The sequence below is a fragment of the Callithrix jacchus genome, chromosome 3 (genome assembly GCF_049354715.1).
Source record: "Callithrix jacchus isolate 240 chromosome 3, calJac240_pri, whole genome shotgun sequence".
NCBI lineage: Eukaryota > Metazoa > Chordata > Mammalia > Primates > Cebidae > Callithrix > Callithrix jacchus.
The window spans coordinates 46,576,567-46,599,412 of NC_133504.1; the positions used below are offsets into that span (position 1 = coordinate 46,576,567).

Consider the following 22,846-nt stretch of genomic DNA (forward strand, 5'->3'; position numbering starts at 1 on the left):
TGGCAATTCTATGTCCTATCCTCTAAGCTTATGAGACAAGGCCTGTAAGTCTACTAAACCAAGTAAAGGAAGTCACCCAATTCTAGACTTGCTGATCAAACTATACATTATAGTAAATATACAACATGTTTTATGATTATATAACAATAGTAACATTCCTGTGATTCAGTCACATAATATATAAATTGATAAATTCACAATCTTTCCTCACATAGAATTTAAGATAAATTTTTTTCTTTAAAAAGGTAACTTCTGAAGTATACTAATATTTTAAAAAGTTGTGTGTGTGTGTGTGTACACACACTAGACAGTACTTGTAAATAGATTTGCATCGCTGGCATTTTTGTGGTTTTTAAACATTAGGAACATCATTTCCACTAACTAGAAGAAAAACCAGTATAAAATACTGTCAATGCTGAATTAGGAATGCATTCAAGAACAGAAACCTTTATTATTTTCATATTGGATTTCTGATATTTGAAATACTTTGGCATGAGTAATGAGATATGAAAACAATCAGAATTAATACCTAGAGGCTGGTAACACAGGCTGTATGCTTATATCTGGTTTTGTTTAGCAAAAACAGTGGCACTTAAAACTTGTGGCTGGTTAACAGTGGTAAACAGAATCCACTGCCTGTATGTGAACAACACTGAAAACAACAGCCAGCTCTACAGTCTATCAAAGGGGCAGCATGGAACCTGACTTCTGCTTTCCTGTTTTTCCAAATGCAGACACCACCTCAGTTAACTACATGGCCTGCCAAAACCAGCAGAGAATCTCATTGCACCCCTCCGAGTCAGCCTTTCGAGTAAGGTGTTGGTTTACTGGATTGTGACCAATGGACAGGTGGTGTGACCATGCCTACTTGCTAAAAATACCTGCATGTTTTCACTGTGAGGTTTCACTGATTTCTAGGATGCCAGGGTGATGAGAGAGATGCCTGCCTCTTTAGTTATAACTATCGACTACAGGCAGTCAGGATGACAATCTCTAAGTCTCATATCCATTCAATTACCTGTAATGTACTACCAAGAAGAATTTCTGGGCCCACTTTTATGAATAATAGGGCATTTAAGTTTAACACACATGCTGGTTATATTCAAATGAAATTCTTACAATTGATCCTATTTATATACTAATTTATTTGGTAAACCCTCCCTGCATCCCCACAAAGATGGGCTTCAGCCAAGGTGAGCCACTTACTTCCCAAAGGTACCAGATTTGACTGAGCAACCACAATGTGCAAATCACTGTCCTCAAGCAGAGTCTGAGTTGCATTACGACTCATTTTGTTAGGGTACTTCCAAACTGCTTAGTTCCTCTTTTTGTTTTTGTTCTGCAAAATCAATTACATGCAAAGACAAAGTCACTACCCATCTCTGGGGTAATGAGAAGTGGTCATTTCTTAGTATTGAAGATTATCAACTAGTTTTAATTACAAAAGAAAAGCCAAAGCTCCAGGGAAAAGCAAAAAGTCTAAGGTCAGCAGCTACTGTGGATTTACATTTCACAGCTTCGAAAAGAAGTGTTCAAGTTCAGAAGGTCGAAGAGTTACATTTTAGCTCTGCCAATCAGGATGAGATACTACCAGCCCTTTCATCACACTTCACAAATCTGGAAAATCTTTCACCACCAGCAGACCCAGGAGACATCATCAGATAAAATATCAGCACATCAGACAGTTTATAATCTCAAGATGTTGGATAATGTTCCAAATGTACTTTTTTTTCCCTTCTTTCAACCGCCAAGAATGAATGCTTACAGCAGACAGCCTCCAGGCATACACTCCAGCATCAAAACATGAGACATTTTATCCCTCAGTGTCCACAGATGTGCTGTGACTCTGAAGCCTTAAGTTCCTACTGCCTTAAAAGTCTTAAACTGGAACATGAATGATGAATTAAAGTTCAGGGAAATGCTTTCTTCATCCATCTGGGAGCTGATGACACATTTACTACGCTTTATTGCCTATCTGTCCCAAAGAAAATGCTGTGATTTAAGCATAGCAAATATTCCTATGGGGAAAGTTATCAGCTAGACTGAAGGGACTCCAAGGAACTTACACAGAGGAAATAGAAGATCGTAGGCTGGGGTCAAGCAGAAAAATGAAGAATCAGGAAGACAAGCATTAAGAGAAGCAAACGATGTCTGCAGGGGTGGGATTCTAGGATTTGAAGAGGCGGGGGAAAAATGAGTAGGGCATCATCAGTCTGAGGAACAAAAGGACTGGAAGGAGAACAAAGCAATAAAATTGATGGGGTGAGACTCTGGCGTCCCTCAAAAAAGAGGATGGACAGGAAGGTTGGGAAGGACAAGATAAGGAAGCTGGAGTAGCCCAGGGCAGAAATTTTGGGTGGCTGATAAAGAGATGAAAATGGAGAGAAGGCTGGTGTGCTGCCAGATTCCACAATGGCCCTCGGGAGCCCCACCTCCTGTTTTTCATGCCCTTGTGATGTCTCTCCCCTTGCTGAGTTGGGCTGGTGTGTCATCACCAAGATATTATGGAAAAGATGGAGTCTGGCCTCCAAGGCTAGGTTACAGAAAGGATAACAATTTTTGTGCAGCACTCTCTCTTTCTGATCATTTGGTTTTGGGGAAAGCCACCTGCTGTGTTCTGAGGAAACTCAAGCCAACTTATGGAGAGGTCCACATGGCGAGTAACCAAGGCCTCCTGCCAACAGCCAGCATCAACTTGCCAGAAGTGAATGAGTGACCACGGAGGGGATCCTCCATTCCCATCAAGCCTTCAGGCGACTACAGCCCTGGGACATGTCTTGACTACAAACTCATTAAAGATCCTAAGCCAGAACCACCCAGTTAAGCTGCTCCTGAATTTGTGACTCGCAAGAAATGTGTGTGAAAATAAATTTTTACTTTTGTTTTAAGCTGCTAAGTTTTGGGATAACTTATTTCTTTCCCTTTTTTTTTTTTCTGAGTCAAGAGTTTTGCTCCTGTCAACAATGATGGAGCACAATTGCATGATCTCAGCTCACCGCAACCGGTGCCTCCCGGGTTCAAGTGATTCTCCTGCCTCAGCCTCCCAAGTGGCTGAGACTAAGGGCATGCACCACCACACCCAGCAAATTTCTGTATTTTTAATAGACATGGGGTTTCACCATGTTGGCCAGGCTGGTCTTGAACTCCCAACCTCAGGTGATCTACCCACCTTGGCCTCCCAAAGTGCTGGGATTACAGGTTGGGATAACCTGTTTCTAACAGAGTCATTTATAGATTACTAATAGAGTTGGAATATGTGGAAAGGGCAGGAAAGCAGAGATAAAGGGAGAATTGGGAGGGAAAGTTGGTCATAGAAAAGCAAAGGAGGTAATAAAATCTGGAGTCTGACTTCTCTCACTTTCTCTTTCCCCCTTGTATACTACTGCATGTTAGTTTTTTGTAAGTGAAACTGCCTTGTGTGAAAATGGAACCTGGAAACGCCACAGTTCATGGTAAGAAAGAGTAACAAGTCTACTCTAACTGCTCTTTCCATATTTAATCAATCTCAATCCTGTGCGGTAGGTCCTATTAATCCCTTTTTCACAGACGGGGGTGATGTGACTTGCCCAAGGTAAAACAGCTTAAGAGTGTCCAGACCAAGATCACACCTAGACACCTGGACTTCACGTGCTTTTTTCCCATTTTTAATTTTTTTTTTTTTCAGTTGGAGTCTTGTCCTGTTGCTCATGCTGGGATAAAGTGGCAGGATCTTGAGTCACTGCAACCTCTGCCTCCTGGGTTGAAGGGATTCTCCTGCCTCAGCCTCCCAAGTAGCTGGGATTACAGGTGCCTGCCAAAAGCCTTGGCCAATTTTTGTATTTTTAATACAGACGGGGTTTCACCATGTTGGCCAGGCTGGTCTTGAACCCCCGACCTTGGGATCAGCCCACCTCAGCCTCACAAAATGCTGGGATCACAGATGAGCCACTGATCCTGGCTCTAAATGTTTTAATAGATGTACTTAAGTGGGGTTTTCTGGTACCACCAGAAACTCTGCTAGACAAACTCTAAAAGAGTTGTCACATTTCACATGCTTTTGATCACCATCCTGAGTCTGTTTCCAAATGGAGGAGGCAGCAGAGCAGGGAGGGAGTTTGGGTCTCCTTCTTCCTCCGGGTCCTTTATCTAGCTGCACACCAGGGGACACGTTCCCACTTTAATAATCTGGCCTAAGTAGACCAAGACTTTTGTCCTGGTTACCTTAGCTTAACTAGAATACTCGCGATGATCACAAAAAACTTTAAGCATTAGAGGACAAAAGGAAAATAAACCAGAGTCCCCAAGAACTTTGCAGCCTCGTAACAAAGGCATAGTACAACTCGGCATGAGTTGTCTTTACTTCAGAAGCCCCTGGGCTCTCCATGTTTCCAGCTGTGGGAGGCAGCCTGGGACCACTGAGGTAAGAGAGGCTGTGTCTGGCCTGCAGAAATGCCTCCTCCCTAAGTGAGCAACACCATGAGCAGCCCTGACCTTCAGGAAAGCCAGATCCCTAAGTCCAAACAGAAGCAAAGCCAAGTTTTAATACCTAGAAGCTAGGTTCTGGGGAAGAGGCCTAACAGGGACCTGCTGGACGACCCTAGCCTTTAATAACTAATTTTACAATTTTTGGTCTTATCATGTTGTTTCCAGTCATTCATTTAAGAAGACTGTGTCCTTGGGGCAGGTAGTGTTTATGAGCACGGGCTCTGTTTTAAAAACCCAGCTATGCCGCCACACCCACAGGGTGACTTCCATCACAGGCCCATCACAAGACATCATCAGCATCCCTGCAATCTCATGTATTTGCTGAACCAGGACTAAGGTAATTCCAATCTATACCAATCTTAATAATACTCAGCTCCACTGAGTACTGCCTTCCAAAGAAAACCCAAAACCCTAAACGATTGTGAACTCTTCTTTTACTAAAGCTTTATGGGGTTAGGTGGAAATAATGGGCACAGTGTAGACAGTTTCACTTTCAAGGAGCTCCCATTAGATACCTATTAGCAAGCTTTTCCACCAAGCCTCTCAGGAAAAGTTGCTGCCAGGTATCTTTTTCTATCTTTCCACCTCTCTTCACCCAGCCTCTTCCCTAGCCCCAAGATTTCCTCCCTTCTTCCTACACCTCACGCTTTCCTATTCCCCTCCCAATCTCTCAACTCTTTTTCATGCAAAGCAAATGTGTTACTCAGGAGGCTGAGACAAGAGAATCACTTGAACCTGGGAGGCGGAGGTTGCAGTGAGCCAAGATGGTGCCATTGTGCTCCAGCCTGGGCAACAGAGCGAGACTCCATCTCGAAAAAACTTCAAGAAGTTTCTTCATCTTGAAGACTAAACAAGGTCTGAAACTACTTCCAGTTTTTATATTCTATGGTTTTAGGTAATTACTGACAAATACTCCTTTATGACCAAAACTTTAGTCAGGCTCCTCCGAGTCCTCTGCATGACTATGCCCAACCTTGGGCTTCCCTCCCTGTCCTGGCAGCCAGGTTGAGGAGGTCTGGGCAAGAATCCTGTAAGTCGGTTTAGGGAAAATCCCCTGCATTTGGTATCTGACCCTGATGTCAGATCACCACAGCCTGCCTTCAGCCATAATCCTATCAAGTCGGTTGAGCTAGAAGCCTCTTATGCTGGAAGTTTTCTCTAATACTCTTCCGTCTGCTGATTCCTACCCTGCTCCTTGGTTATAAATCCCCACTTTTCCTTGTTGGAGCTGGATTTCCTCTTTTCCTCCTTGCAAGGCTCCACTGCTGTGGGCTCTATACTGATTGCCTGGGACCACCCCCGCTCTTTGAATTAAGTCTCCCTTATAGTCTTTAACGAGCGTCAGGAATAATTAATTTTTTTTTAACAATACTTGGACAAAACAAATATATAATCAAGATACCATTAGCTCTCAGTTATTCTAACGTCTTTGAGTTTTAGGTTTAAAGAAACTTAATTACTTGGTCACCACCCCCCCTATTTATTACATGCTCATCTGCAAAAAAATTATTCACAAGTTGAAGAAAGCTTTGCTTCTGCTACTAGCTTTTGTCCAGTCCCTCAAAGAACACAGTCTTTTAAAACTGTATATGAACAGAGGCTGAGTGTGGTGGCTCACGCCTGCAATCCCAGCACTTTGGGAGGCCAAGGCAGGCAGATCACCTGAGGTCAGGAGTTCGAGACCAGCCTAACCAACATGGAGAAACCCCAACTCTACTAAAAATACAAAATTAGCCAGGCGTGGTGGCACATGTCTGTAATCCCAGCTACTCAGGAGGCTGAGGCAGGAGAACCGCTTGAACCCGGAAGATGGAGGTTGCAGTGAGGCGAGACTGCGCCATCGCACTCCAGCCTGGGCAACAAGAGTGAAACTCGAACTCCAAAAGCAAAAAGACTCTATATGAATGGAGCAGAATCATCTTCCTCATAAGGGTACTAAGAAAACCATGAGGACTTTTTGTGGAGAGGAGGGATGCTTGTGTATTTTTTATCTTTCTTAATGAGCAAACCGAAGTGTCACTAACAATCCGTGATCAGAGATGAAACATCATCCCTAGCATCCTACTTTCATTTTCAGTTCTTTCAATGCCCCCACCAAAATATTAAAATAATTCCCAGATGTGGACACAACGAGGGGAAAATTGTATCAGAACACCAGATTCTGCCTACCCTTAACCTTACTTAATTCCCTAGTGAATAAAATCCAGATTGGTTTTTTTTTTTTTACATCCATGCCAAAAGCTGTGTCCTGGCAGAGAGAGAGACAGTCGGCTCCTGCACATGCTATCCTGGCTTGGTTTGCTTCCTTTTATCAATTCTCTGATTCTCTGGAAAAAAGATTATCTATCCCCAAGGCCATTAAAGCATCTAACTAGGATAAACAGTGGTGAAGAGTTCCTGCCCATGAAAAACAATACCCCATTCTCAGACATTCCCTCTTAACTGATGTTAATAAGCAATTTTAAATGAAGGGAAGGGAAATGCTTAGTACTAACACATGGTAATTATCTATAATTCCTCATTTGTCATGCCACTGAATAGAAAAAAAATAAGTTGATGCCTTGCAATGACATCAAAATTAGGGTATTTGGTACAGTAACCTGACTAAATGGCATTATTTAAAAAGCAGGTTTCATCCCAATGACAATATATACTACAGATTATGGGAACTGTAATGAGATGAAATTTCCATGAGGCAGGACTCAAGAGAATAGGCAGTAGAGAGCTTTGGGATTATAGCCTAAAAGCTGAATCAGTGTGGCAGAGACATTATTTACTCATGTTTAATGTAAAATTCAGTGATTCTACATCAGCATTGAAGTAAAAGGACAAAAAAATAGACTTCCTAGCCTTTAGGTAGGTTTTTTTTTTGGCAGGTTAACAGAACTATATTGCTAGCATTTCAGAGGTCACTTAAAATCAATAGTCCTTGTTTTACAAATAAGAAAAAAGAAAACCCAGAGGAGGTATCACAGCTGTCAGCAAAGCCCACAGGCCTCAGGTACAGTGGTGGAGAACAGGGGGTGGGGTCCTATAAAGACCACTGTTTTTTATCTTACTTATAATCTTATCTTCAATCTTGACCAGTAATCAACATTTCCCTTAATCAACAAATCTGTCTTTATCCCTCTTGGTATCAATAAGTAATCCTTGAGCATCTACTGTGTGTTAAATGCTGGGGTTACTACAATAACTAAGATACACCTAGCAGAGAAGGAACACTTTTACTTAATGTCTCAGCAATAATACAATTTATTGTGTTTTAAAAATTCCTTTAATCTTCACAAGTGTGAGTGATTTTACACAAGTATGCATGCAGGTGTGAAGTAGATGTGTGCACAGAATATTAATATGTATTTCCTCGAAATGGTTAGCTGTCCAGTCCTGAAGCTGTAATTGTAATTGCTAATAAGCAGCACCAACTGGCCTAGTGGCAATAACAGAAAATGATAATATTGGGTTTAGAGTTATAGATGGACTAGGAAGGAAGATGGGCGCTGGGGTTACCGATGGATAACAAAAAAGGGGAAGTGATCAAGACCGTTCCCCATCTGATCCCCCAAAGTGGCCCTAGGTCAAGGATCTCAGCCCCGCCTGGGGCAGTGGCCGGAATATGAATGCCCTTGGCATGTGGTCACTGGAAAGCTTATGCTGGATTTGCCCTAGAACAATTAACTAGCACTAGGAGCCACTTGCTTTTTGCTTTAACAAATGATGAAATAACTAACTTGAAAAGAGATAAATAAACTTATTTTTATTTTAGTTCTCTTGAAAGTTACTTCTATTAATAACAATGTACTTCCAATCTATTCCAGGGAAAATAGGAGAAAATCTGAAAATAATTAGCTTACTAGTAATTTTTAATTTATATAACTTTTCTTGAAATCGAAAATGTAAAAGTCCACTCAAAACACAGTATGAACTGACTTAAGACAAGTTAGTACTTCAGAAAAATGCCTGCTTCTTTTGATAACTATAAGGAACTTCTAGTAGTAGAGAGCTAGGTACTCCCTTCCAAACACCTAGTAGATTCTCAGCCCAAATTCTGCCAAGGATAAGCAATTGCACAGGCACAAAAAACAGATGCTCTGTCCTTTTCCAGAATTCCTCTTTTTATTCTCAGGTACTTAAACACTATACAAATTCACTATGAGGGGCACACAACATTTTCAGGGCAAGACAAGCAAATCTTACAGTCAATTAGAGAATGAAACCTTCTGAGAAGTGGGGAAGCACAGAGCTCTCACACTGCTCTGAAGGTGTCAGGGATGCTAGGCTTGGCAGATCCTCATTCCTCTCTCATGCAACGGTGGTGGGGCTCTAACCATTCATTTACTAATAAAAAAATATTCTTTAACATCTTTAAAGAAATCCTTTAGGACTGTATTTGAAGAGTTTAGGAAACCAACCTTGGAGAATACATTCCTAACAATATATCTCATATGAAAACACACACAGGGAATTAATTTATGTATACACATACATGACACTGTGTACTTATCAGTATTCTCAGAATTCATTACCATATACATAATCCTTTGGAAATCCAAAAGGAAATTCCTTTTTTTTGGAGGCACAGTCTTGCTCTGCTCCCAGGCTGGAGTGCAGTGGCATCATCTTGGCTCACTGCAACCTCTGCCTCCCGAGTGCAAGTGATTCTCCCACCTCAGCCCACCGAGTAACTAGAATTACAGGTTTGTACCACCACACCCAGCTAATTTTTGTATTTTTAGTAGAGTCAGGGTTTCACCATGTTGGCCAGGCTGGTCTTGAACTCCTGACCTCAAGTGATCCACCTGTCTCGGCCTCCCAAAGTGCTGGGATTACAGGCATGAGCCACCACACCTGGTGGGAAACTCCATTGTTAGCTCTAACTATTTACTGTTACTTTACCAGGCAAATTTTCTCTTCTAAATTTAAATTATTGGGAACTATGAAATAAAATAAAACTTGTTGAAATTTTGCAAAATTGGTTTTGTTCATTCTTCTCTATTAGATAACTGTCTATTAGACCAACTGTTAATCATATTGCAACTGTTTATATTTTTAGGACATCACAGTCAACACATAAGACTATTTCTAAGTTCCTCACCAAAGATGACCATATTTTCCTTGGGTTATCACTTGTGAGTATAAACATTATACTAGTATTTCACTTCATTTTAAACTTTTGACAAACTCAAAATTATGTTAGCAATGTTAAAATCATGATTCAAAATAAGACTTTTTAAAGAATCAGGGTGTTCTCTAAGGCTTGACCGTTGCAAATCATTTTGATAATAATTGGAAAACTGGTATTTATTATACTTTACCACATGATGTTCATCTCTAAAATAAGAGCATCACAACCATTTGTTCCCATTTTAGAGATGAGAAACATTTCAATTCAGAGGAGTTAAGTGAGTTGGCCAAAATTACAGCAGTACACAGGATTTGACGTAAAGTCTACCAGGCTCCATATCCCAAACATTTGTTTTAAATCTGTTACTATACCCAAGCCTCTAAACAAATTAAACTGCTAACTATGAAACTCAAAACAACAAAATCACACAAACATGCCACATATCCTATTTCATACCTTTAATCCTCTGAAACTTCTTGGACTAGTTGGAGAGGAACTGGAGGATTTTGTAGATTTAGGAGTAGAAAGTTGGCTGCTGGGAGTTCCATTAACTGACCATGAGATAACAGAGAAGACAGAAGTCCCATTAAAACCCATGACAACCGGACTGTATAAATACACCAGGTGCATGCACAATATAGCTCCAATGAAGCTTCAACTCATTTACAGCTCCAAGCAGATGGCAAATCAGCAAAAAGCAAAAATAATGTATCTTTCTGCATTACAGACAAAAAAACCAAAGAATGAAACTAGAATTATTTTCAATAGTAGTTTTCCGACAGTGATATAAACAAATATATAAGACTTTATGGAATTAGTGATGTGAACAAGAACTTGTCCATGTATCCTGCCTGCCAGCAAAGGTAGAGATGGCTGTTATATTGGCAATGGTTTACTATGAAGGCTGTTCCATAGCCTTCAATATCGACTAGCTAGGTGTAGAACCTGGATAACCAAGAAGTTTGTGTGGTTCTCCCAAATCAATTACACCATAATACAAACACATTTTCTAAGTATATTCTTAATGAAAAGGGAAAATTACTGGTAGTTTTCCTTGTAATTCCTACTTATTTGCTCAAAGTCCATGAAAAACATTCTTCAACCTTTTTTTTTCTTAATCTAGACTACTTATTTCTAATTCCTTCCATTTTCTTTTCTTCACACCTTATCCTCCCCATTTGTTAGCAAATCTTGGTAGTTTTCTATACATCTGCTCTAAATCTCCATACACTGCTTCAGTTGAAAGCTCGATTTAGATCCTATGCTAGAATTATATAGTGCAGAATCTGCAAATGAACCTTTCCCCCAGGAAATTAAATTTGGAAATTTAAAAATAATTGAAAAAAGTTTTAATTTTTTGAAAACTTTGAAACTTCTCCTCCTAGAAAAGTTCATTTGCAGATTCTGTACTATAGAATTCTGGTCAAACATTTCAGCATGACTTATGCTTATGCCTGATGGTATCATTTGAATTTATTTCTGCAGTAATTTCACAAAGCTAGTAGTTGATATATCTACTACTAGATATCATACATCTAGTATTGATATATGCTTTTCTCCTCTAAATAGAGCATTTATCATGTTTTATTATAACTCTTCAAAGCTTTTGCCCAAAGTAGATGAAAAGTGTCGTTCATCTTTTTGAACAGAAAAGAGACGCTCATTTGCTTTTTATTCTTTTTTTAAAAAACACAAGGGAGCAGACAACTATTATTTTAAATCACACTAATAAGCATAAAAAGCCAAAAGTACAGGTAAAGGTCCTGAATAGGTGACTCAAAATAAATGAGTACCAGTCCTTGAGCAGAGGCAGAAATTGTTGATCAATGAGTACTAATGATTAGAAGCATCATTTGTAAACAGGAATATCTGGGTTTATGAAATCACATTTAATGTATTGCTCAATTTAAAATTTCAGTACAAATAAAAACTTCTTTCAGTTATTTTTAAATTTCCAAAATGTAAATTTTTCTGACTCAAAACCCTCATTCAAAAATAATGGTCAGTGATCCAGATTTTATTAACAAATACATGTGGGTACTTAGAATACAAGTGTAGCACCATTAACTGTACAGTTAATAAAAAACATTAAAGAGTATTCAACAGCACTTATTATTTCTCAATCAAGCTAACTTTTAAATAATGTTATTTTCTTCAATTAACTCTCTAAAGAAGATTCTTCTGTTAAAAAACTTCTTCAAATGGTAGAGCACAAAGAATTTTTAGGGCAGTGAGACTACTCTGTATGATACTGTAATGGTGAATATATGTCATTATAAACTTGTCTGAACCCATAAAGCATACAACACCAGAGTGAACCTCAATGTAAACTATGGACCTTTGGCACTAAGGGGATTTCAATGCAGGTTTATCAATTGCAACAAATGCAGCACTCTAATGGGGGATGTGGATGATGAAGAAATTACACAAATCTGCAGGCAAGGAGGTACACAGGAAATGTGTACCTTTGGCTGTGAACCTAAAACTGTTCTAAAAATAGAGTCTTTAAAAATATCTTTTTCAACAGAATTTACACAAAATAGAGATTATTGGCAATAAATTAGTAAGCTGGCTTTGAGCTGAGACTAAATTTTCCTCTTTTTTTTTTTTTTGGTATTTTCTCCATCTCACACAGCAACCTGCACAGGTCACCAGCTCCTAATCAGTAAGCACTGTCAGTGTTCACTGCTATTCTAACGCCACACTGATAGCAAAACGCTACCTTGGAATAGGAAAGGGATTGAAGGAGAAAAAGCAGTTCCACAGATGGCGATCTCTGCAGCACATCAGTCTCCCTAAAATACACCCCACTGGCTAGGCCTAGTTTCTTAACAAAACTCACTGCCAGGGGTTTAACTGGTGTCAGTAACTACATGTGTGTATTTTCACCAAAATAACTCATCCTAAAGAGACACTAATCACATATAGTCCTCTAAGTTTTTATAGCATTTGAAGATTCTAAACAATGCTCTTGAATGAGTTCTTAATTTCACATTTCTCCAGTTCTGGGGAGGCTAATGGGGATTCTGGACAGCACCACATCATACCCTCTCCCCCTGCCACCAGCAGCCAGCACCTGCACCATGCTTCCTCTCTTCCACTGCAACCCTGGATTTTCTCTTCTGAAATTTTATTCTCCTCCCCTCAACTCTAAGGAAAGAAATAAACTTGGGGGCTCTTTTTGTTTTCTCTGAATATTTTTTTATCTTGGCAGACTATGAAAGATTCACAAGCTAAAATCCTAAAGTAATGGCCAGGCACGGTGGCTCATGTCTGTAATCCTAGCACTTTGGAAGGCTGAGGCAAGTGGATCACTTGAGACCAGGAGTTTGAGACCAGCCTGGCCACCACAGTGAAACCTCGTCTCTACTGAAAATACAAAAATTAGCCAGGCATAGTGGCGCGTCCGCATGCCTGTAGTCTCAGCTACTCAGGAGGCTAAGGCACAAGAATCGCTTGAGCAGGGAGGCAGAGGTTGCCATGAGCCGAGATCACACCACTGTACTCCAGTCTGGGCAACAATAACCATTCACTCATTTACTTATTATATCTAGCTTTATGTTTATGTGTTTTTTTAAACATACTCTTTTGCTATTTTGATAGAGTTTTGTTGAAAGATTTAGTCAACCAGAAGACTTCATTCACTCAAAGCAGTCTCAAAACTTCCCTTGGGACTCCCGTCCCAAGGTTGAAAAGGTACAGTATTATGTTCATCAAGTTACCAGTTCTGTTTGAATTCCAATTAATCCCATGGAATTTTTTAAATGGCAACAAATATACCATAGCTATAATCTCTAAAACCACCCCAGGGTACCATGGCTTTTAATAAGACAAAATTCTCTCCTTCCTGTTAGAAAGTGGCAAGAACATGCTATATAGCACTACACAGATAAAAATATTTTTTCAGGTTTACTCAGGTCCCAGTAGTTGACTCAGGCTTCTGGTTTTGTATAGCTGAAATGTTAAACACAGTTTGAATTAATCTCTTGTAATGAAGATCATTTTCTCTCTAAAATGTGATTTTAAAATTTTACAATTTATACTTGATGAGTTTCAGACTTACTCTATTAACTCAAATCCAAATTTGGACTTAACTGAAAATTTTGTGTATTAGAATGCTACAATTTTCCTTAGTCAGTTTCTAAGTATTATAAATTCAACTTCAGAGTTATGTATACATTTATTAGGCTATCTTCTGGAACTAATGGTCTGTAGGACAAATGTGGCTATGAAACTGTTTTTTAGTTTAATATGTTAATTTTTCTCTTTGGACCTCAGGGGGACAAAACTGAATTATCATACCTGATTCTTTTTCTTTTTTTTTTTTTTGAGACAGAGTTTCACTCTTGTTACCCAGGCTGGAGTGCAATGGCACGATCTCGGCTCGCTGCAACTTCCGCCTCCTGGGTTCAGGCAATTCTCCTGCCTCAGCCTCCTGAGTAGCTGGGATTACAGGCACATGCCACCATAGCCAGCTAATTTTTTGTATTTTTAGTAGAGATGGGGTTTCACCATGTTGACCAGGATGGTCTCGATCTCTTGACCTCGTGATCCACCCGCCTCGGCCTCCCAAAGTGCTGGGATTACAGGCTTGAGCCACTGCACCCGGCCTATCATACCTGATTCTTGAACCACTCTCCCTTTCATTAAAATTTTTTTTTAAAGAGACAGGGCCTTCCTACATTACCGAAGCTAGAGTGCAGTGACTATTCACAGGCATTATCATCATAGCTCATTACAGCCTCAAACTCCTGGCCTCAAGGGATCCTCCTGCCTCAGCTTCAGAGTAGCTGGGACCACAGGTGTTACCTCCTTGTGCAGCTACTTAATCGCTTTTACTGATGTAATAAGCACCTGTAAAGTTGTCACCAAAACTACGTCTACCCTTTGATTAGCCTAGGTCAATGTATTTATGCAAGTCCCATATTATATATATATTAGCTTTCTCAGTTTTAAGATACTTTACAGAAAACATGGTACAATTTGAAATAAGGTTAATGGAAGAGATATCTTCAGATAAAAATACTCATATTGTCAGCTGTCACATTTTTAGAGCGAATAGGTTGAGTCTATAACTCGAGGAAAATAAATATTTGACAACTAGAAATATTAGTGTTGCCTCCCTGTATGTACAAGAAACACCTCATAATCCTACTCTGGCATATGTTATTATGAAGTACTTCCAATTCTAAGATTTCAGTGTCCTAAACTGTTAACCCCAGGGTGGGGAGGGGATGAGCATAGAAGAGCAAAATTGCTTCTATGGCCATTTTCATATTACCAAAAAGTTAAGCCTTTTTCAGTAACACATTTCCCAAAATTAACTGGAAGATGGACCCCTTGAGGTGATACGTTTCCTCAACCACTTTGTGTTCCTGACTATACAGACAGGCACTTGGTAATCTTCTGATGGAAACTGGTTCTCTAATAAATAGAGAAGACTAAAGTGTCCTATGCAATGCAAAGCATTTCAAACCACACAGATGTGCACTGGAATAAGCCAGATACATTCATGGAAATGAAGCAAAAGGAAACAGAAAAGTGGCAAAAAAACAAAAACAAAAACCCAGCAGAGCAACAAAGCCACAGTAGTCATGGCTCACCTGGGGATTTGGCTGTAGAATAGGCACTGGAGTAGTGGCCACCCCGCTTTACTGTACACATGCAGTATACACAGAGCAGAAGACAGTAAGGAGAGTGGTTATTCAGCAGCTCTAAATGCGTGTACAAAATGGGTAAAACAACCTGCCCTACAGAAAGGAGCGGGGGAGGGGGTGCTTAAAGGGGACAGAGCAAATAGTGGAATGTCTGAAAAACTTGGTATTTTATAAAGTCTGATGTTCAAGACCATTGTTACTGATACCATGTTTTTTTTTTTTTTTTGAGACAGAGTCTTGCTCTGTTACCCAGGCTGGAGTACAGTGGTGCAATCTCGGCTCACTACAACCTCTGCCTCCCAGGTTCAAGCAATTCTCCTGCTTCAGCCTCCCGAGTAGCTGGGACTACAGGCACGTGCCACCATGCCTGGCTAATTTTTTGTATTTTTAGTTGAGATGGGGTTTCACCATGTTAGCTAGGATGGTCTCAATCTCCTGACCTCATGATCTGCCAGCCTCGGCCTCCCAAAGTGCTGGGATTACAGGCGTGAGCCACCACACCCAGCCCAACAGACTTAATTACTATAAACATACCCATAAGATATCAATATATTATTTATGGATGTTTTTAATTTTTAAAAATGTGCAGTCAAAATTATGACAAATTTATAGGCTTAGGACCTTCAAGAAAATTAATTATAGGTAAGTCTGACTCTTAAATAAACAAAGTACTACTTTTTAACAATAATCATTGCTATGATTGTAGCTCGTGATGAAGGAGGACCCAGTGGAAATGTATCAAGTAAATACATTTTTGGGTAGAGTGTGTGCATGTGTTTTAAAAAAATAAGAGGTAATGTTAAGAAAATAATTATCCACAATCATAACCACAAAATTCAAAATGCAGTATACAGAGGTCAAAATGTGAAACACTTCTACGCAAATACCAGCAGAATTTAGATCATCAGGCTGTTCTCAAGAAAATGTGTCAGAACAAAACCACACAATTCTCTTAGGAGAATTATTACAACTTGGGGAAACAGACTTAACTTTTGGTTTTAAAAGTCATGTCATCTCTGTTTTTCTCTAACCTGGCTACATACGAGCCTGGCAAAGACTACTAATTCATAAAAGTGAGAGAAAACATAAGGAAAATGATCTGTTCCTTCTATGGCCATCTATTCCTTTTCCATTAACTACCTGAAGCTGGTGATTTGCTGCGTCGAGAGGGCCCAGGGCTTTTGGATCCAGAATATTTAACAGCTGAAGATCGAGAATAAGATGACTTCAGGACACGGCATTCTAGAAAGAAACAAAAGTGTATTAACTTAATCTGGTTTTAATAACAACCAAAAGCAGATTTACAAGTAATTGTTTACTGATCAGAACCATTACCTGATAATTCCTCTATTGCTGTTAAACAAATGAACATACAAAGCAATTGTCCCAAAATTACACCTGAGTTTACCTTCAGCCTACAGATCTTGGGACTTTGCCTCATTGTTCCAGATGGAGCTAATTAAGTACAGAAATGCCAATGTCCTAACCTGAAACACACAAACTTCCACAGCCTAATCTATACCTGTGCAACTATCTTCGTAGTAGCACTGAAGGCAAAGACTACAATTTTATTATGCTCTCCAACTTCTTGATTATCTTATATTAAAAGGGTATGGGACTCTAATTTATGAACCCCTTCCTGAATTACTTTCCATCTTCTCAAAGTATAGAACATCAAAAACCAGGAAAATAACTTTCCCTTTTTTTTTTTTTTGAGATGGAGTTTGGCTCTATCACCCAAGCAAGAGTATAGTGGTGCGATCTCGGCTCACTGCAACCTCTGCATCCTGGGTTCAAGTGATACTCCTGGCTAAACCTCCCGAGTAGCTGGGACTACAGGCACCCACCACACCCAGCTAGTGTTCTCTATTATTAGTAAAGACAGGGGTTTCACCATGCTGGCCAGGCTGGTCTAGAACTCCTAACCTTAGGTGATTCACTTGCCTCAGCCTTCCAAAATGCTGGGATTTACAGGTGTGAGCCACCATGCCTGGCTGAGGAAAATAGCTTTAAACAATAACTGTTCTTTCCATAAATCACCAACTAAAATAATATTTAGAGTACCAGAAGTAATTATAGCTAAAGTAATCACTTCTAATTCAAATAATGAAGAACATGAGTTTTGGAGTTGTACAGATTTTAGATGAATGGATTTGACATTTGTTAACTAGGGGGCCTTTGTTCTAACCCTCAGGGGTTCTTTTCTCAAAGAAATGGGTAAGAATAAAATTTGTATCACAGACTTGTTATAAGGGTTAAATTAGATAACATGCTGTCTGTAGTTTACTCTAAAATACTTCAATTTATGCAAGAAATTTAAAATGTGGATTAATTTTAGTTTATACCTCAGGGACAGTAAACTGACAAGTACATTAATCAGGAAAATACACCCAAGGGGAGGCTAGTCAGCATTTGAAAGACTAATCAAAACCTTAGACAAAGGTAGCCACTTTTTCTTAATTAGCATTGTGGATATTAAAAGTATCCAACTGTTTAAATGTGTGCATAGTTTATTAGAAACATCTTAAATGCAGTGCTACTATTTTATACAAGCAGGATACATAAATATCAAGAGCCAGCAACCTAGAATGTCAGAGTTACATCCTAGGTTTAAGAATTGGAGGGCTGGGTGTGGTGGCTCACGCCTGTAATCCAAGCACTTTGGAGGCCAAGGCTGGCAGATCACCTGAGGTCAGGAGTTCAAGACCAGCCTGACCAACATGGTGAAACCTCGTCTTTAAAAAAAAAGAAAAAAAAAAAAAAAGAATTGGAACCAGGGGCTGGGCGTGGTGGCTCATGCCTGTAATCCCAGCACTTTGGGAGGCCGAGGCAGGCGGATCACAAGGTCAAGAGATCGAGACCATCCTGGCCAACATATTGAAACCCCATCTCTACTAAAACTACAAAAATTAGCCGGGTGTGGAGGCACTCACCTGTGGTCCCAGCTACTTGGGAGGCTGAGGTGGAAGAATCACTTGAACCCAGGAGGCATAGGTTGCAGTGAGCCAAGATCATGCCACTGAAGCACTCCAGCCTGGCGACAGAGCTACACTCTCTCTCCAAAAAAAAAAAAGAATTGGAACCAATCCTGTCTCTAACTCTTAATCAAGGATTTTGTTACTTCACTAAGATCAAGTAAACTGAATTCCATGGATTCTGAATGGACCTTTAAAGCAAGATGTTGTCAGAAGCCTAAAAGCACAGAGTTGAGACTTCATTAAGAGTACAACACACGTTAAATAACTGACAAAAACAAATCTTTGCCTCCTAATAAATGTGAGTGTGGCAGAACTAAGTCTGAGACCTGCTCATTGTAAAACCAGAGTAAAATTTTACCACATAATGGTGTCGGTGTAACATTATTAACAACAATAGCAGTAGACACATATTACTATGTGACAGGCACTCTCCCAACTGCATGGCATATAATAATTCATTTAAGGCTCACAAAACCTTATAAAATAGCCATTATCAATCCCCACTTTGCAGAAGGTTAAGTAACTCAAGATAGAGAGGGAAGAAATCAATAGCTCTCACCATCTTCTAACTATCGCAGGCCCTGATCACCATCAACAAAAACTACCCACGTTCCAAGTGGCTTAGATCCATGAAGCACTGAGTGCAATGCTTTACATTCCTAGTAAGTGGCTCAACAAATGTTATTGTTATGCATATTAACTTTATAACCTAGAACGTATTTAGTCTCAGTGTCTCAACTTTCAAAATGACTACTACTGACATCAAAGAAATATGAAACTAAAGCTAAATTTAAGAAAGATGTAAAATACAGATGATATATAAATGCCTATTTTATTTAACCTTAATCACATAGGAATGAGGGACAGCATTAGCACAGGTAACATAACAGGACACTATCGATAATCAAGGACTTTCCAGTGGTAACATCAGCCTGAAATAGGGCCAGTCCAACAGAATACAATACAGAAACCATCAAATTTGGCAAAGACAAAAAGCAAAACAGAAAAACAAAAAGAATAGATAAATGACCCCCCTCCCGCCCCCAAGCTCACGAGTGACTGATAAGATGCAACAAGAAGGGCGTTTGGTACCACAGAATGTATCCTTGCAAAATTTTAAAAGCTTATGTATCACTGTATTTATTTGGGTATAGTTCTCTAATTCTGGACTCTCAGAAACACTACGACTTAGAAGCTGTTTACTGTCTACTTAACTTTTTTTAAAGCCAACTTTCCTCATTTATAAAATTAAACAGGTAGACCATCTCTCTAAGATCCCTCTCCTCTGAAACATGATATGTGTAATGATTTTACTTCATTTAAAGAGGAAGCTGAATTTACTATCAGCTATAATAATCAACTACTGTAATAGGTTTGAAGTAATTTAAGACAATAGGGTAAAACAGTATTCCCGAAATAATTGAGAAACATATGAAATAATTGAGATTATTATTGCCAAATACTACTCGAAAATTCCATATATTGGCCAAAGTCAGGAAAAGAGGATTTTTTCACCTCACTCATGAAATAGTTTTGTTTCTAAATATAGTCACATGTCACTTAATGATGAGGATACATTCGAGAATTGCATTATTAGGCAATTTATTTGTCATGTGAATATTATGGAGTATACATACACAAATCTAAATGGTGTAGCCTACTACTCACCCAGACAATATGGTATAGTCTATTGCTCCTAGGCTACAAACCTGTATAGCATGTTACTGTACCAAATACTGTATGCAACCATAACACAATGGTAAGGATATGTGCATTTAAATATAGAGAACATATGGTAAAAATCTTCATGGGACTACAATCATACATGCAGTCCATCACTGAACAAAGAAAGCATCCTTACACAGTTCATGACTGTATGTATGTATGTACGTATGTATGTATGTATGTATCTATCTATCTATCTATCTATATGGTATTTTTTTAAAGTTTCCAGCTGGGTGAAAGTTGCTCAGGCCTGTAATCCCAGGACATTGGGAGGCTGAAGTAGGAAGATCACTTGAGGCCAGGAGTTCAAGACCAGCCTGGGCAACATAGGAAGATCCTCTCTCTACAAAAAATTTAAAAATTACCCTGGCATGGTGGTTTATGCCTTTAGTCCCAGCTACTCAGGAGGCTGGGGAAGGAGGATTACTTGAGTTCAGGAGCGTAGTTGAAGCTGCAGTGAGCTATGATCATGCCACTGCACGCCAGGACAGGAGACAAAAGGAGACCCTGTCTCAATTAAAAAAAAAAAAGTTGCTACCAAAAAACCCCAATGAGGTTAAAAGACACCTCAGATAATCACCATGAACAATTATTAGCCTTTTATCTATTTCTTTTTAATATAAATTTCCTTATGCATACACATCACAAAAAATGAACAACGGTTTCATGTTAAACACTATCCATGCATTTAAGGTCGCAGAGCCAACCACCATTCTAAAGAAAGGCATGGAACATTTCAGCAGCAAAACAATGCAATAAGAAAGGGAACCAAAATTGCTAAAAGTGAAAACTACTTGAATTATGCATTAGGTTACTCTTTTTCTTTTTTTTAAGTAGGCAAATGCGTCCATGTTATTCCTTATTTTCACTGGTTCAAAAACAGTACTGCCAACATCATCTTCCCTCAACAGGCCAGACTTCTTAACATGCACCAACTGAGAAGCTAAATCCCAAGCCTTCATTTCAGCGGTTACAAAGATGGTCAACGAATTAGCTGAAGAATTGCCTTACCACTATGATCCAGGACAAAGTCATCTTGGGCATAACGGAATTTTTCTGGTCCACATGCAATAAAAACATCGTCATCACCAAAAAAGTCTTGCAGACAAGTAACCTGAGAACAAAAATCATGTCCAAGAAATAAATTAGAAACATTAGAAGTGAAATGAAAAGTAAGCAAAATTAAATGAAAGTTTAAGCCTCAGCTATAGTACTGAGGCGGAAGAGAAAGCTATGTAATATACCACGTTTCTAAGCACTTTACCCTCACAATGTACTTTCACACATTCTCTCGACCTCAGAACAACAGACTGAAGGAGTCATGACATGCATCAATATTCCTGTTTGACAGGTGAAGTCAAGGACGTACATGCAATGGTAGGTGGTTTTCCCCCCAGGTTCCCCACAGAGGGGTGGCAAAGCTGGCATTCATGAAGACTTCTGCTCTCAGTTTAGTGTTCTTTTCCATACTGCCCTTCTTCTCTCTCCTAACAACTCTGCTTCCCACTGTGTGAGCACAGGCATGACTTCTCTGTACCTCTGCTACCATACCCAGGATTGTTTCAAAGATTAATATATAAAAACTGCTTGGAAGAATGCCTAGCCTGTGAGTGCTCAATGTGTTAATGCTCAGCCCATCACCCCTTCCACCATCGTTATCAAGATCAAAGGAAGATCTGCCATGAAGCTAATGAGGCTTAAGCTTCAGGGATCTTCCAAGGCCTTGTATCTGAATATGTGGTCTCAATTTCACATTCTTTGGTTTTTTTTTTTTTTTTTTTTTTTTGAGACCGAGTTTCGCTCTTGTTACCCAGGCTGGAGTGCAATGGCGCAATCTCGGCTCACTGCAACCTCCGCCTCCTGGGTTCAGGCAATTCTCCTGCCTCAGCCTCCCGAGTAGCTGGGATTACAGGCACACGCCACCATGCCCAGCTAATTTTTTGTATATTTAGTAGAGACGGGGGTTTCACCATGTTGACCAGGATGGTCTCGATCTCTTGACCTCGTGATCCACCCGCCTCGGCCTCCCAAAGTGCTGGGATTACAGGCTTGAGCCACCGCGCTTGTTCTGTCACCAGGCTGGAGAGCAGTGGTACAATCTCAGCTCACTGCAACCTCCACCTCCTGGGTTCAAATGATTCTCCTGCCTCAGCCTCCCCAGTAGCTGGGACTAAGGTGCATGCCACCATGCCCAGATAATTTTTGTATTTTTAGTAGAGATGGGGTTTCACCATGTTGGCCAGGAGGGTCTTGATCTCCTGACCTTATGATCCACCTACCTCGGTCTCCCAAAGTATTGGGATTATAGGCATGAGCCACCGTGCCTGGCCCCATTTCTCATTTTTTCAAAAAGCCCACCCCCTTCTATACTGCATCCGTTTCAGCTCCATAGAACCTGGATCTATCCCAGGGAGCACATTCATGCATTTATCCCAGTGGTGACCAGAAGAACCATTTTCTAGGAGTTTGGAGACAGATAGGCTCTATTTTTTTTTACCAGTTTTTCAATGGGATATGTGATAAGATTTCTTTTTCAGAAATAATTTATTTCCAATAAAGTTAGGGAAAAGCAAACATTGCTCTGGTACTTGGACAGGCTGAGAAATCTCAATATTCCTTAAGTTTTCTTAGTCACTATTTAGCTTTTTATTGGGGAAAAAATAGGTCTCACTACAGAGCTAAGAAACAATGCTCCAGAGAGAGGAAAGTAAACTAGATACAATGTAGATGGCTCAAGTCATAGTACTTAAGTGACCCAAATGACATGCCTTTTTGCAATTCCAAAAAGTTGACTGTACACACAGTAAGTGGAACAGGCACAGAGACTGCCTGATTGTTCCGGTTCTCTTCAAGCAAGATGTATGTGGCTTCTTTATCTCACTGAAACGGCTCTGGCTAGT

The 22,846-nt window shown here is 39.7% G+C and overlaps 1 protein-coding gene and 1 non-coding gene across 9 annotated transcripts in view; both read right to left on the reverse strand.

Moving 5' to 3' along the window:
- DCLK2 (doublecortin like kinase 2) overlaps positions 1 to 22,846 on the reverse strand; it is a 192,086-nt gene that overhangs the window by 42,254 nt on the left and 126,986 nt on the right. For 4 of the 8 annotated variants that reach the window (XR_013532863.1, XR_618336.5, XM_008992612.5 and 1 more), the window contains exons 3-6: positions 20,958 to 21,060; positions 16,384 to 16,485; positions 15,190 to 15,240; positions 10,043 to 10,137 (exon numbers count right to left, since the gene is read on the reverse strand). Coding sequence is in view for 4 of the 8 variants with exons in the window: in XM_008992612.5 (XP_008990860.1) it covers positions 10,043 to 10,137; positions 15,190 to 15,240; positions 16,384 to 16,485; positions 20,958 to 21,060 (351 nt within the window). In the remaining 4 variants the exon portion in view is untranslated. The remainder of the gene's footprint in view (positions 1 to 10,042; positions 10,138 to 15,189; positions 15,241 to 16,383; positions 16,486 to 20,957; positions 21,061 to 22,846) is intronic. The other 4 variants (XR_618337.5, XR_013532864.1, XM_008992614.4 and 1 more) reach the window with 1 other exon arrangement.
- LOC118152576 (U7 small nuclear RNA) lies at positions 3,967 to 4,027 on the reverse strand. The gene has a single exon (XR_004741323.1). It is a non-coding gene; the product is annotated as a U7 small nuclear RNA (small nuclear RNA).